The sequence below is a fragment of the Gekko japonicus genome, unplaced genomic scaffold (genome assembly GCF_001447785.1).
Source record: "Gekko japonicus isolate JY-2015 unplaced genomic scaffold, Gekko_japonicus_V1.1 scaffold2084, whole genome shotgun sequence".
NCBI lineage: Eukaryota > Metazoa > Chordata > Lepidosauria > Squamata > Gekkonidae > Gekko > Gekko japonicus.
In genome coordinates this window covers 272,914-288,741 of record NW_015169236.1, presented here as the reverse complement: position 1 = coordinate 288,741, position 15,828 = coordinate 272,914, and the positions used below count along the sequence as shown (strand labels likewise).

At 46.3% G+C, this 15,828-nt stretch overlaps 1 protein-coding gene across 1 annotated transcript in view; it reads left to right on the top strand.

Moving 5' to 3' along the window:
- Positions 1-5,866: 5,866 nt before the first annotated feature.
- The window catches only part of MATN3 (matrilin 3), a 12,129-nt gene continuing 2,167 nt past the window's right edge, over positions 5,867-15,828 (top strand). The window contains exons 1-5 of the mRNA XM_015416447.1: positions 5,867-6,080; positions 10,117-10,686; positions 12,541-12,663; positions 12,758-12,880; positions 14,049-14,168. Of these exons, the coding sequence (XP_015271933.1) occupies positions 5,867-6,080; positions 10,117-10,686; positions 12,541-12,663; positions 12,758-12,880; positions 14,049-14,168 (1,150 nt within the window). The remainder of the gene's footprint in view (positions 6,081-10,116; positions 10,687-12,540; positions 12,664-12,757; positions 12,881-14,048; positions 14,169-15,828) is intronic.

The following is a 15,828-nucleotide window of genomic DNA, read 5'->3' as shown; positions in this document are numbered from 1 at the left end:
TATGGGCAATAAACCCTGCTCATCAAACTTGTGCTTAAATGTTCTCAGTATTTTGGTGTGACAATGGATTGGATCCTGCCTAGATTTCCATCACAGGAGGAGTGACTTGCACCCATCTTCTCTTACCACAGGGGACCTCAGATTCCCCCCTGAGTTTTTTCTCTGGGTCCCTGACCCCCCAGGGACAGCATTTTTTGTGTGTTTCATGTAGCCACTAGGGGGGAGAACTGGCCAAAAACAAAACCCCAAACCCTTGTCCCTGTAGAAATCTAGGCAGGATCTAACCCATCATTTTCTGGTATCATATTCCTGATTTGGCTGCCTTGACTCCTCTCTCTCTAGCTAAAAAAGAAGAAGATTCTTGTACCAGCCAGTTAAAACTATACGATTCCAGTCTGTGCGAAACACACTTGGCCTGTTAATTAGCCAGAAATTGTAGGGAGTAAGGTTAGTGTTGCAATGAATGCACTTCAGGTGCTCTGCAGAAAACACCAAACTGGCCGCTGCTGCTCCAAGTTAAAGGAAGTTGCATTTATTTAATTTATTTAGAACACTTCTCTGCAGCATTTTCAGGAACCTGCCTGAGGCAGCTTACCAGATAAGAAGTAGAAAAGAACATTTAAAGGAATGAATTAGAATCCGGAATAAAAAAAAGCACTACCCTGCATAAAAACATACATCATAGAAAGCAGACCACAGGCTGCTTAAAACAGCTTCCAGACGAAATTAATATTAAGAATCAGCCACTTAATTAAAAGCCTGGGTCAACAGAAATGTTTTGAACCCAGCACCTAAAAGGAAGCTATGTAGGTTCCTGGTGGACCTCAAGGGGAAGGGCATTTAACAAGTGAGGTGCTGCTACTGAAAAAGCCCTTTCTCCGGTTGCCACCTGCCTCCTCTCCGAAGGCTGCGGGGCAACAAAGAAGGGTGTAAGGTTGCCATCAATCAACGAGTCACTTCTCGGTTAAGAGGACGACTTTATTGAAAGGATGTTTCACTAACAAGGTTTCTGTTTAGAATGACAGGGAATGAATCGTGCAGGTAACATGAAAGAAGTTCAAACAGCCTCTACACCAATGGGACATATTCCCGCCAGGGAAGAAAGTAGCGCCAAAGTGCTGGGAATCATAACGGTCCATGTAATCCAAAACATCTCTGTTCCCAGGCTCTGAATAAAAGCAAACTTCAAGCAGACTATAGCAATACTCCTTATCTCACCACCTGCCCTTGGATTGTTTTGCGTTTCACTAACAAGCTGCTCGTTTGTGAGCATGCACTTGGGGTGCTAGGCAACAACTATCAACATATGTAGCTATTACAGAAAGGAAAGTAGGGTTAAAGGACACGTACAGGTTAAGCATATATACATCTGATCAACCATGGCAGCTTGCTGACGAAGGGCTTGTGAGGCAGATCTTAGCTACCGGACTGCATGGCATAGGCCAGGATCCAAGAATAAAGGACTGTGTTAAATAAACTTTAAAGCCAGCTTGGACATACTTGCCAGATATATACACATTAGATTTGCCTGTTCTAGTATCATTTGAATACGACACCGCCTGATCCCCTGCTTTTGGGTATATCTATATTTATTTCATTTCTACCACACTTTCTACCCAACAGGAACTCAAAAATGGCTTACCTTATTTGTTCTTCTGGTTTATCCTCATGACACCAACCCAGTGAGGTAGAGTACGTTGCATGTGTAGCCAAAGATCACTACAGCACACTTACTTGGCAGATAGGGTTGCCAGGTGCCCCTTGGCCACTGGTAGGTGGTGGGTGGGTCGGGTTGCCAGAGCCAGGTTGGGGAACTCCTGGAGACTTGGGGGTGGAGCCTGGGGAGGACAGGGACTTCAGTGCCATCGAGTCCACCCTCCAAAGCATCCATTTTCTCCAGGGGGACTGATTTCCATAGTCTGGAGATAAGCTGTAATTCCAGGGGATCCCCAGGTCCCGCCTGGAGGCTGGCATCCCTATTGGCAGAGTGTGGAGTTGGAGCTGGGTCTGCCAGGTCTTAGACCAGTGCTCTAGCCACAACATCATACTGACTCTCCAACTCTGCCATAATTTGTCTCTTAAAACTGGGCTTGGGGGGGGGAGGGGGTTGGACACCCTCACAACCTCACTTTAACAGGACTGAACGTTTGTCTGTAGCAGTCCTTAATAGCTGTGTTTTCTGTCTATAAAGCAGAAATGCTGGCAGCTGAAAGCAAGGTCAGATAGTCATGGGAAAGTTCTGTTCCTCCCCCTTCTCTTCGCCCATATGTGAATTGGAATCTAATTTGGTAGCCGTGGACAACCTTCAGACTCCGTTTTTCAGTTAGCAGAACACAGCTTTGCTGCCTCCACACGACCCCTCCCCTCCTCCACAGCTTGCTGATTTTCCCAGAATGTTACTCCTGGAGAGTAGGAGTGTGTGCCCTTAGAAGGGGGGAATCAGTGGAAATTGCCAATTTAGTCTGGATCCAACCTCATAATTTGTTTCCTTTGTTCATATCCTACCTTTCTCCCCAATGGGGACCCAAAGCGGCTTACGACATTCTCCTGTCTTTTATCCTCCCAGCAACCCTGTGAGGTAGGCCAGTCTGAGAGTGTGTGACTGAATGCACAGAAAACCTCCATGGCAGAGTGGGGATTTTAACCTGGGTTTTCTGGATTGGGTTCTCGGGGCATAAATGGAGGTTGGAAGATCACCTAGGTGGTCAGAGTTCTGGTTAAAATGGTGACGTTAGCGTCCACTGTCTGCACCTCTGCAATTTAAGAAAATTGTGATCTCAAGCCCTGCTAGCTGCGCTGTCACTCTGACGGGAAATAACAGAGCCTGCTAGAAGTAGGGCAAGTCCCCTTGGTGCTTAAACTATCATTTATTGTGCTATTATGCAGTGTATTGTTCCATCAGCTTCTGTGGACTAGAGTCTAGTGAATCAGATGCATAGGGACGTTCCTACTTGCCAGGTATATACACACACCACGCACAGAGAAATCTCATGGCATCAAAAGATATTACCTCCCATAATATTTCTGTACAAAACTCAAGTGCACAAGGGCTGTCGACTGGAGCACCGTACCCTGTTCAGATGTCTCAGTGAACACCTTGTGCAATTGGCCGATATGTGCATATGTACTGTGTGTGTGCTCACCTTACAAATGAAACGGGGGAACTGGATAAAGGTGGGGTTTCAATCACATGCTCAGCTCTACACCCATTAAATGCAACGCGAGAACTATTCAGTGCACATATAGAAAACGAGCAGGCGGTCACTAACCTGTGAACAGAGCCGTAATCTAGGACTGCCAACCTCCAGGTACTACCTGGAGATCTGCTATTACAGTTGAACTCCAGACAAGATCTATTCCCATGGAGAACATGGCTGCTTTGGCGGGTGGACACCAGACACTGCAGCATTGTACCATGTTGAGGTCCTTCCCCTCCCCAAACCCCGCCCTCTCCAGGCTGTGCCCCCCCCCCGTCTCCAAGGACTTCCCAATCCAGAGCTGGCAACTGTACTATAATCATGGCTTGACTTGATAAAGTAATGCCTGTGGTTTAAGAGGCACTCGTGATCATGACGGAGCCCTAATTGAACAATGCCAGGCTTCCTGAGAAAGTCTGAATTGAGCTGTTTTAGTCTGAAGTTTCCCTTTAAAGGTCTTTTGGATGGAAATGGGCTCCTTGAGAAAGGCTTGGGCTGCCTTGGCTAACTAGGGAAGACTGGTTTGCAGCGTGCATGCCAGCTGGCCACTATAACGAACTTGCATAATGGCCTGTACTTGTACATATTTCACCAGAAGTAAGTCTCAGTGGGGCTCACTCTCCAACCGGGGGGGGGGCACAGGATTGCGGTGTCAGGCTAGACTGAAGGATTTTGGTTGTAGGATGGAGAGCAGGTTGACTGCATGAAGCGAGACCTTTGACTTAATTCTCCCGTTTAACCTTTTATTTGTAAGCTCATAATGCTAGAACTCCTTTGAACACAGAAACCCAAATGGAAATTCTTGTGACTCCTCAGGATACTTTCTCAGCTCCTGAGACCCAGCTTGCTCCACACAGCCATTTGCAAAACATCCCACAGTGAGAATCCGGCCTTGAAGAGTCTCTTCCTGGTTAATTGTTTTTTAAGTGAGCCTCTGTGCCATTAATTTTGTTTTTCATTATATACTTTCTTGTTGAATATCATTTGGGGGGGGCTGCTAATGGAAGGGAAAAATGATGATGCTTTTAGAAAGCTGGAAGAATTTGGCTCTGCTAGTGTCATGGATGAGTGTTTTGAGAAATCATGAGCTTGCAACAGCAGGAGGAGACTTAAGGTGAGTTTATATGAGAAGGTTCCCAGTGTAGACAGACAGACATCTGTACCTTGGTTTTCTGGCACTGTGCAGAGAACAGAAAGTAAAACTTCACCACCATTATGTAAACATTGATTTACTTGAATCTGAACTTTCTAAATCCACTATGCTGATTTCAGTGGATTGCATGTCCTTGGATGTATGTAGCAGTCTCGGTTCACCTATTAGTTTCCCATTGACCTTTAGGTCATCTTGAGCTGGATTTTTAGATGTCCTCAGACAAGGCTGGGAAATCTCTGTCCCAGCTGCCCAGTTTCCTATGAGTTTAAATTTGATTCTGGTGCTTATAAGTGCAAGTCTGAGTAGATAGGACTGACCTTGATGGAGCAGTGATTGGATGTGGAAGCCACTTGAAGCAGGATTCTGATGATGTGGCATAGAAATATCCTGAATATACTAAATTTGATTTAGGTGTGTTTATGTATGACCTGCTTGGTACACAGAATCCCCCTTCCACTTCTTGTTAGTGAATAGAAGTCTGCTTGCCATGCAGAAGGTCCCAAGTTCGATCCTCAGTTATCTCCAGTGAAAGAGTTCAGGTAGGAGGGGATGTGAAAGGTCAGCCCAAGACTTTGCCAGTCTGAGGCTGCGGTCACACAGAGCATTAGCCACGCTACAGAGACGGAAGATAGGCGTATTTTCCGGGCGCGATCAAACCGCAACATCTGGGAAGTGTAGAGCTCCCATGGCGAACCCGAGGCTTCCCGCCGAAGATGCAGAGTTAAAAACTAGTACCTCCAAGGTCCTAGTTTCCGGAAACCGAGAGGCAAGGGCGGGCGTTTGATCACGTTTCCGGTGGTAGCTCGTGGCATCCGGCGCCCGCCCATGTCCCGTTGCGAAAAGGTTTTTTCCCCCCCAAGTCTCCACGGGATGTGCACAAGCACCCAACGGTGCATGCGCACACTTCGGTTAAAAAAACAACACAACCCCCGCCCCGCCGCCGCTTTGCCGCGCTGCAGGATTGATGTATGATTGGCACCTCCCCCCGAACCACCGGACGTCGGCGGGATAGACAATACTGACCTTGATGGACAATGGTCTGATTCAGTATAAGGCAGCTTCATGTGTGTTCAACTATTTTCCTCTCTGTGTTTATCTAGGATATAGCTACTTTCACTATAGCAAGCTAACTTTGTGTTGGCTATCTGAGGCCTTCACAATTCATGCTGTGATACACTGTTTTCTGGCCTGATTGGCTGCTGAAGCTGTTGATAATTAAAATCCAATTAATCTGATTATTGGTGGAAGTATATTTGAACTATGTGCTAATTCTGTTATTTCCTTTATGAGTGAGCCTGTCCTTTTTAAACCCATACCTACTGAGAGGGCCACTCAAAGAATGCGTTCAAAGGAGTGTTTGCTGTCTGGGGAAGGCAGTGACTGCTTTTTTCCCACCCCTCCCACACTAGCTCTTTGGCCAGGAACTTAAAATCTGCTCTTTCAAGGAAAAGGGGGGAGAAACCCAGAGAGGGCTGAGAGAGGTGGATCATTTGGTGCTCAAACCAAGGCAGCTAAAATGCTCCGGCTGGTCAAGACCCTCAGCTGCTGCCTTTGCATGCTACTACCTGTAGCCTGTGGGGCTCGGCACACTTTTGCCAACTTCCCAGTCCGAAGAAGCATGGATTCTGTTCCACAGCAGGTCAAAACTTTCAGTAGACCTGCCACACTGCTGGCTGATGAGCCCTACTCCAGAGGAACTGGCAGCTATTCTTCAGCCATCTCCCCTACAGGTAAATTACACTTCAGCAGCTATAGCAGGGGGTGAGAAGCTATGGCTTTTAGTAAAGAGATGGGAAGGTGGACTTCTTTGTTTAGCAAAGGTGCATGGTAGCTTGAACCTGCTTTCCATCTCTCCCACCGCTCCTAGCAGTGTTTCAGTTTATGCCCTGTATTTCTATCTTGCTTCTCCTGTTACTGTATATCTCTATATTACCTTCTTCTCCAAAGAGCTCAGGTTGGTATGTTTGATTCTCTAGTCCCAATTTATTCATTTCTACCCTGCCTTTCACTCCAATGGTGACTCAAAGTCGCTCAGGTTGTTCCTCCATTTTCTTCTCACAATACCCCTGTGAGGTAGGCTAGGCTGAGAGACAGAGAGAGAGCCTAGCCCAAAGATACCCCAGTGAGCTTTACAGCTGAGCAGGAGTTTGAGCCAAGGTCTCCCCTGCCTTAGCCTGACAGGTCAATCATTACACCATGACAGTTATTCCAGAAGATGCAAAACTTTACCTTGTACAACTTTTTTTTTCCCTTGCAGCAAATGAGATGGCAGATATTCTGCCATAATGTAGTTGACCTAACTGGGTTGTTGTGAGAATGACTGAGAAGATAAGTTTCAAATCCTCTATGTTTTCCCTAAGCAGTATTTATATGCTCAGAAAGCCAATGGGAAGAGTTACAGAAGGCACAGCTCTCACTAACTGTTTGCTGAATGGCCCAGTTTGAGATCAGTGCTGGTAACGAGTGCGTATGTGTGTGAGGTGTGTGAAATAGCCTCTGTCCTTAAACCAGAGGCAACTTAAGATCCCATCAAAAAGCCAGTTTGGTGTAGTGGTTAGGAGTGTGAGGTCTAACCCGAGAGAACCAGGTTTGATTCCCCACTCCTCCACATGCAGCTGCCGGTGTGACCCTGGGTCAGTCATAAGTTCTTTCAGAGCTGTTCTTTCAAGGGCAGTTGTCGAGAGAGCTCTCTCAGCCCCACCTACCTCACAGGGTGTCTGTTGTGGGGAGGGGAAGGGAAAGGAGATTGTAAAGCACTCTGAGACTCCAGGTAGTGAAGGGCAGGCTATAAATCCAATCTCCTCTTCTTCATCATCATTAGCAGCTGCATGTCAATAAAGGTCTGCAAGGATCCCTAGACACCTGCACCTGTAGAGTTCTTTTTATGTTTTTCAGCATGAAAGCATCTAAAAACCCTTTAAATAATCAGTACTATTATACTAGATCAGTTAAAAGGCCTAAACTGGATTATTTAACAAAAAAGACTGAGGTATGCCTCAAATATACCTACCAGTCAACAACAGGTTCCTTCTAGAACTTATGGGAGCTGATGCTCCCAAATGTACATATAAGTAAGCAAATTCAAGCATGCTTTGCATAACTTCATCCCTTGAAGTTTTGGATGCGGGACACAGTATCCATTGCAGATCCGATGCCACAAACATTCATCTCATAGGCACAGTATTTTTTAAAGAGGTCCTTCATGTGTCCAGCTGTGAGTTATCAAGCAGCAAGGACTCCAGGGCAACCAAGGATTGTAGCTGTCCCTTTAAGGACAACCTCTCTTGTGACCTATGGAGAAAAACAGCCTAGCTTCCTAAATCACAACAAACCGAGTGATGAAGTCGAAATGTAAACATTTTTTATACCTACAGACTATTTTAAATTTTAGAATGTCCTTGTCTCCTCCACCCCCCACTTTGAACCCCAGAAGCACGTAAAAGTGAAGCTATAAGACTCTGAGGGAAAGTAGAATCCAGATAGTTTAGGTCAGCAATTCTTCATTGGCACCTTACACAATCTACAAATCTTAGGGTGCATTCAGAACTATAGAGGGCATTTTGGTATCACACAGCTGCCTCCCCCCACTTGCAATGGCTTCTGTCAGTGAGTGAATGAGAGTTGTTTTATGTTGTTTACCTTTATAAGAAGAAGAAGAAGAGGAGTTTGGATTTATAACCCGCCCTCCACTACCCAAAGGTGTCTCAGAGCGGCTTACAAACTCCTTTTCCCTTCCCCTCCCCACAACAGACACCCTGTGAGGTAGGTGGGGCTGAGAGAGCTCTTGACAGAAACTGCTCTTTTTCAAGAACAGCTCTTACCAGAACTGCGGCTTGCCCAAGGCCATCCAGCCAGGTGCAAGTGGAGGAGTGGGGAATCAAACCTGGTTCTCCCAGATTAGAGTCCGCGCACTTAACCACTACACCAAACTGGCTAAAAAATGCCACCTTAAACAGTATGTCTTCTGTCGTAATATGCCTTGGACATCCTTAACCTTGGAACTAAATAATAATGGTTCAATACACCTGTTGCCAATCTAAGGTGTATTTTGTTATATTTGCATATTTCCTTACAGTCTTCCTCACTTTTTTTGTGTGTGTCTTCTGTTTTAGCATTAGTAATTGTGGTTAGGCTAAGAAATGTCTGCAATTTGGCATTTAGAACACAATATAAATGTGTGGCATTTGTAAATAATGATGTCCAGAAATAGACTGGGGGCTTCAAAATGAGAGTAGAGATTATATATAGGACAGGGGCCAGCAACCAGGGGCTATAAGCAGCCAAATATGGATATTCAAAAAAAGAAATCTTTATATTAAGGTGCCTTGAATACATATGTTGGCTACCAGAATCACCAGTAGGTCAAGGGAATGGCAGGCAAAGATAGTTATGGAACAAAAAGGCTTCTTTAGAGAAGATTTAAAGAAAGGGAAATGAGAGAGGTGAACAGTTACCAGTAATCCAAGCGTAAACCATGCACCTATTTATGTCAGTGCTCTAAGGAATCATGCAGGGTGCTCCTGTGTACATTTATGACTTACTGTGAGATTGAAGAGTCTGACTCGACTATGTGACTGAACAACATCATCAACAGCAAGTGAGATCTCATGTGTGCCCCTCCTAATAAAGGACTCACAACACCCAGTGTTTGGGCTGCAGAAATTTTGCAGATCAATGTGTCAACTATTGGTAACTGTTAAGTTGTATAGTTTCAGTTATGTAAATGGGCTGTCTTATACTGACTGTCTCTTGATCTCTTGCTCTGAAGTTTGACATCGTTTGACCCTTTAATTATAAACAGCTGCCGACCCCCAATGTAAAGTACATATATTCTCCTGCTCTCTGATAAAGCATTGTTGTTCTGACTACACCCTCCACACAGACATACCTACAGACATGGATCCTTCTCAATACCCACAATGATACGCCCCGCTTCTGGCCCTCATTCAGCCAGGAGGAGGCAGGAGAAGAGGGAGGGTAAGTTGCTTCCTCCCTGCCTCTCCCCACCCCTGCCTGCCTGGGGCCAGGGAGGGCCTTTGCGGGGCTTCCTTGCACTCCCGCCAGCCTTGCAGGTCCACCGCCGGGCCCCTCATGGGGCTCGGCAGTAGAGCTGCAAGGCCAGCGGTGGCGGCCGGGACCGTTGGGGGCGGGGTGTGTGGCCTTATGACACACTTCTGGTGATGTCAGGGTGTGTGGCCTCATGACACACTTCCGGTGATGTCAGGGTGTGTGGCATATGGTAATGAGTTATGCTAATGAGTTCCCCTAGCTCTTTTTCTACGAAATGACCCCTGATCATCAGGTTCTGTTCTAGAAAGCTAACCTTTGCTTTGCACTTTACTGCCTCAGCAAGGTAAGTTCCTAGATCCTAGGGTTTCCAAATCCAGGTTCAGAAATCCCAGGAGATTTGAGGGTGGAGCCTGGAGACTAGGGTTTAGGGAGTGGAGGGACCCTGGTAGGGTATAATGCTCTGCACTTCACCTTCCAAGCAGCCATTTTCTCCAGGAGAAGTGGAAAAAAATGTTTTAAATGATGAATGAATGTATGAATGAGAAAGTGATTTTTGTCATTTGGAGATCAGTTGTAATTCTGGGAGAACTCCAGCCCCCACCTGGGGGTGGGCAACCCTACTGGATCCCATTATATATGTGTGTGTGTGTGTGTGTGTGTAATCCAGGAAACTCCAGGAATTTAAATCTTCCGGAGCAGTTTTTCAAAACCTGACTTCAGTAACTATGCAGTTCTGTGCTTGTTTTTTCCTCGCAGACGATGTTTGCAGGAGCAGGCCCCTGGATCTTGTGTTTATAATCGACAGCTCCCGCAGTGTCCGACCAGAGGAATTTGAAAAAGTGAAAACCTTCCTGGCCAAAATGATCGACACCTTGGATGTGGGAGAGGGAGCCACTCGGGTAGCAGTAGTGAACTATGCCAGCACAGTAAAGGTTGAATTTAATCTCCGGACGTATTTTGACAAAGCTTCCATGAAGCAAGCGGTATCCCATGTCAGCCCCTTAACCGCAGGCACTATGACTGGTCTGGCTATTCAGACAGCCATGGACGAAGCTTTCACAGAAGAATCAGGCGCTAGACCTTCTTCCCTCAATATTCCCAAGGTGGCAATAATTGTGACCGATGGTCGGCCTCAGGATCAGGTACAGGAGGCGGCCTCCAGGGCTCGAGCGTCTGGAATTGAGATCTATGCAGTTGGGGTTGACCGAGCAGACATGCAGTCCCTACGGCTGATGGCTAGCGAGCCAGTGGATGATCACGTTTCTTATGTGGAGACTTATGGTGTGATTGAAAAGCTGGCTTCGAAATTCAGGGAGACTTTCTGTGGTAAGGCCATTGTTTCCTCTTTCTCTCTGCCGCTGTAAGAAGCAATGTTCAGTTCACCAAGGGTGCCCTCCTCAAGCAGAGTGACACCTTTCTAAGCCCACTGAAGTACGCTTAAGACTGCACGGTAATATAGCACACAACAGCATGCTTATCTAATGGGTCAGAAGATTTGTGGTGGTGGATTAACCCACATTATATATCGTAGAAAAAGAGCTAGGGAAACTCATTAGCATAACTCATTAGCATATGCCACACCCCCTGACATCGCCGGACGTGTGTCATAAGGCCACACACCCCACCTCCAACGGTCCCGGCCGCCGCCGGCGGCCTTGCAGCTCCACTGCCGAGGCCGGCGGGAGTACAAGGGAGCCCCGCGAAGGCCCTCCCTGGCCCCAGGCAGGCGGGTGGGGAGAGGCGGGGAGGAAGCAACTTCCCCTCCCTCTTCTCCTGCCTCCTCCTGGCTGAATGAGGGCCAGAAGCGGGGCGGCCGGAAGTAGGGGGCGGGGCTTCGTCATGTGCCCCGCCCCCCCTACCTCACCCGGGGGGACTGCGATCCCCCGCGATCCCCCCGAAATGACCTCTGGATTAACCCGATGTGGGTGGAGCTCTCAGTAACCAGACACATGATTTGTGATGTGTGGCTAGAACCTTTTACAAAAGGTACAGCAAGGCTCACTACTATGCTACTTCCCACTTATGTGAGAAGTTGCCCTGACCTGGTGGCCCAGGCTAGTCTGATCTGAGAAGCTAAGCAAGGTCGGCCCTGGTTAGTACTTGAATGGGACACCACCAAAGAAGTCCAGGGTTGCCGTGCCGAGGCATGCAATGGCAAACTGCCTCTGTTTGCCTCTTGCCTTGGAAACCCTATGGCAGTGATGGCGAACCTTTTAGAGACCGAGTGCCCAAACTGCAACCCAAAACCCACTTATTTATCGCAAAGTGCCAACACGGCAATTTAACCTGAATACTGAGGTTTTAGTTTAGAAAAAACAACTCATACATTAACATAAGATGATCCAAACAAAGTAAGGAAAGCAATCCCAAATGCTTTCATTTACTTAAAATTATTTGGCAGAGAATTCCACACTTTAATGACGGTCTGGGCCTGGCTGGGGCGATGGCACGCGTGCCCACTGAGAGGGCTCTGAGTGCCGCCTCTGGCACGTGTGCCATAGGTTCGCCACCACTGCCCTATGGGGTTGCCCTGAATTGGTTGCAACTTGATGGTACTTTCCCCTACCAATTATGCACAGAAATGCTCAAAAGCTATTTATGTGAGATACCATGACAATGATAGCTAAAATTTAATTCTTTCTCCTTTCCTAGTTATAGGAATTTATAAGTTATAGAATTTGGGATCTTAATTTCTACACAATATGGGATCTCCGTTATTTCTTACATTGTTTTCTGTCATTATTATTTGCAGCACAAGCCATACAATTTAAGTTTTGGTAAATGTGGTGGTTATTCAGATATTCACTGGCTGAAGTGGATGTTTTCGTATCACTGTACTATGTGAATTCATATGTGGCATCACTTGTTCAACAAAGGCCTTGTGTTAAAATAATGCTTAGCATTAAAACTTACCATCTGAGGTAGAAATCTTGAAAACTGACCTTCTGTCTGAGATGGCAAGTCTTGGTCTGAGACATGATTTTCATATGTAAGTTCTTTCAAACAAGCAATTAACTACATGGAAACTGAGTGGTATAATGCTATAGGGGGGGGGGGGACTGCACTGCCTCAGCCAATCAGTCTTTTAAATAGGTGCTCCATCTTAAGAGAATAGAATAATTTTAAAAGTTCTACATGGAGTCATAGTAAACAAGATTCATCTCCAATCTTCTCCCCTAGCTGTGGATGCCTGTGCACTTGGAACACACAACTGCGAACAAATCTGTGTGACCAGCGATGGGTCCTGGCGCTGCGACTGCTATGAGGGGTACACCCTGAACCCAGATAAGAGAACTTGCTCAAGTAAGAAAGTGGCCGGTCAGCACAGTTTGTGAAGAGAATGTTTTTTTCCAGGGGGAAAGGAAGTACTGATATAATTCTTCAACTTCTCTCCTAGCTAGGGAGACCTGTGCCTCTGGAACTCATAACTGTGAGCAAATCTGTGTGAGTACTGATGACTCCTGGCGCTGTGACTGCAATGAGGGGTATACCCTGAACCCAGATATGAGAACCTGTTCAAGTAAGAAACTAGTAGCTACTGAAGAAACAACAATGCTATAGTATTTACACAGGGCATTTCAAAACTTTGTGCACATGTAATCCTAGTATCATTATCCCCATACTGAAGAAGAGCTGGTTTTTATACCCCGCTTTTCTCTATCATAAGGAATCTCAAAGCAGCTTACAATTGCCTTCCCTTCCTCTCCCCACAACAGGTGCCTTATGAGGTAGGTGGGGCTGAGAGAGTTCTGAGAGAACTGTGACTGGCCCAAGGTTACCCAGCAGGCTCCATGTGGAAGAGTGGGGAATCAAACCCAGCTCTCCAGATTAGAGGCTGCCGCTCTTAACCACTCACCAAAATGGCTCTCAAGATGCTGAAGAGTGAGGTAGTTGCTTCTCTAAGGCTCCTCAGTGAGTTGCTGGCTGAAGTAAGGTTTTTAGGACCAGCAGAGACATCATGTCATAGCTATATGTATTATTTCATTTACTTCATTGCTACCCCATCTTCCTCTCCAGTGAAACCCTAAGCAGGTCCTCCCTCCCATTTTATTCTCACAACAAGCCTGTGGGATAAGCTAGGTTGAGAGTATGTCTGTGACTGGGCTAAGGTCACCCAGCAAGCTTCCAAGGCTGAGTGGGGATTCGAACCTGGGTGCCCCTGATCCTTAGTCCAATGCTCAAGCCACTCCACCAGTTCACCACCCTGGCTGTCTATATCTTTAGCCTATACAAGCTCTTATTAAGTAATGCCTCAACAGGTGATATATCCATGTATTCCCTCAATAAATGTAGTCAGGAAGACAAAAGAACAGAATTATTGCCAGTTTGGTGTAGTGGTTAAGTGCGGGGACTCTAATCTGGGAGAACTGGGTTTGATTCCCCACTCCTCCACTTGCACCTGACTGGATGACCTCTTGGGCAAGCTGTAGTTCTGACAAGAGCTGTTCTTGAAAAAGAGCAGTTTCTGTCAAGAGCTCTCTCAGCCCCACCTACCTCACAGGGTGTCTGTTGTGGGGAGGGGGAGGGAAAAGGAGTTTGTAAGCCGCTCTGAGACACCTTTGGGTAGTGAAGGGCAGGGTATAAATCCAATCTCCTTCTCCTCCTCCTCCTCCTCCTCCTCTCCTCTTCTTCCTCTTCTTCCTCTTCTTCCTCTTCTTCTTCTTCTTCTTCACATTTTTCCTAGTTAGAAACATCTGATACAGCTGGAACCCACAACTGTGAGCAGATCTGTGCAGCCAGAGATGGCCTTTGGAACTGTGATTACTATGAAGGGTATACCTTAAATCCAGATAAGCAGACTTGTTCAAGTAAAATGTAGTTATTTAGTTTTGCTTGAAACTATTTCAACTCAGCTCATCCAAAGCTCAGAGCTGTTCACTACACAACAAATTCAATACAGCATTGGTTTATGCAGTTGAAATTCTAATGCCAGTTTAAAAACCCTTCCCAGAGGTGGGGTTTGGGAAGGGGAGGGACTTTAATGGGGTATAATGCCATTGATTCCACCTTTCAAAGCAGTCATTTTCTCCGGGTGAATTGATCTCTGTCACCTGGAGATCAGTTGCAATAGCAGATCTCCAGCCAACATCTTGAGGTAGGCAACCCTACACATTCCAGATGAGGGAAAAGAAAAAACTATTTTTTATATTTCATAGCTAAGGCTGCCGTGTGGATTTTTTAAAAAAAATTCATACAAATAGACCCGTTGGACATAGGTTTGTTGGGGAGCGTAACTTCCTTTTTTTTTTTTTTTTTTTTTTGCCCCCCGGGGGGGTTTTTTTTTTTTTTTTTTTAAAAACTAAAAAAAAAATCAAAACTAACACAGAAAATAGGGAGGGGGACTACATTTACAGGATAAAGTAAAGAAACCCACTACTACCTAAAAACCCAAGAGAGGAGATCATCAATAGCTTAATTACATCAAGTCTTCCCTTCTTTTATATCATTATAAAATGAGTCAAACATTTATAGTACCTTTTACCCTTTTCTTTAAGTCTTAAAGTTAACTGTCTAAGAACAGTACCCCCAATCATCCCATTTCAAAGTTCTCAAAGGCACAAATCAGAGTCCTTCAGCCAGTTTGGTGTAGTGGTTAAGTGTGCGGACTCTAATCTGGGAGAACCGGGTTTGATTCCCCACTCCTCCACTTGCACCTGCTGATGTGACCTTGGGTCAGTCACAAGCTCTGGCACAGCTGTCCTTAAAAAAGAGCCGTTTGTGTCAGAGTTCTCTCAGCCAACACCCACCTCACAGGGTGTCTGTGGTGGGGAGGAGAAGGGAAAGGAGTTTGTAAGCCGCTCTGAGACTCCAAGTGAAGGGCGGGGTATAAATCCAGTCTCTTCTCTCTTCTTCTTCTTCTTCACTTCTCCTTTCCCCTTCTCTTCCGCAGCTTGTAAGGACTTTTTGAGGCTTCAGTGGGAACGAAACAGTTTCGAGCTGGGAGAGCCGGTTTCAAATCCCCACTCCGTCATGGAAGACTGCTGGGTGACCTTGAGCCAGTCACTGGGGCTCCCCGTTCTTCCTCCGGCAGTCTAATTCAGGGGTCTCCAGCCTTTTTGAGCCTATGGGCACCTTTGGGATTCTGACACGGCATGGAGGGCGCAGCCACAAAATGGCTGCCACCAGAAGCACAGCCAGCCCCAAAACGATGGCCACAGCTTAACTTCGGCTACACAATGTAGATTGTGCTGGGGTGGCAGCAGCTGCCAAAACAACATTTTTAAAAATCTGCACAGCCAATCAAATCTCCTGACAGGGCTATTTTTGGGCAGGAACGTACAGGAACGGAGTTCCGGCTGGCTCCCGAGTTGGCCACACCCAGCAGGAACTAATTAGCATAACAGGCCACACCCAACAGCAGAAACTCATTAGGACTGGCTACATTAGGGGTGTGTGGCCTAACATGCAAAGGAGCTCCTGCTACAAAAAAAAGGCCCTGGGTTTTGACAACAAACCATGTAAACAGAA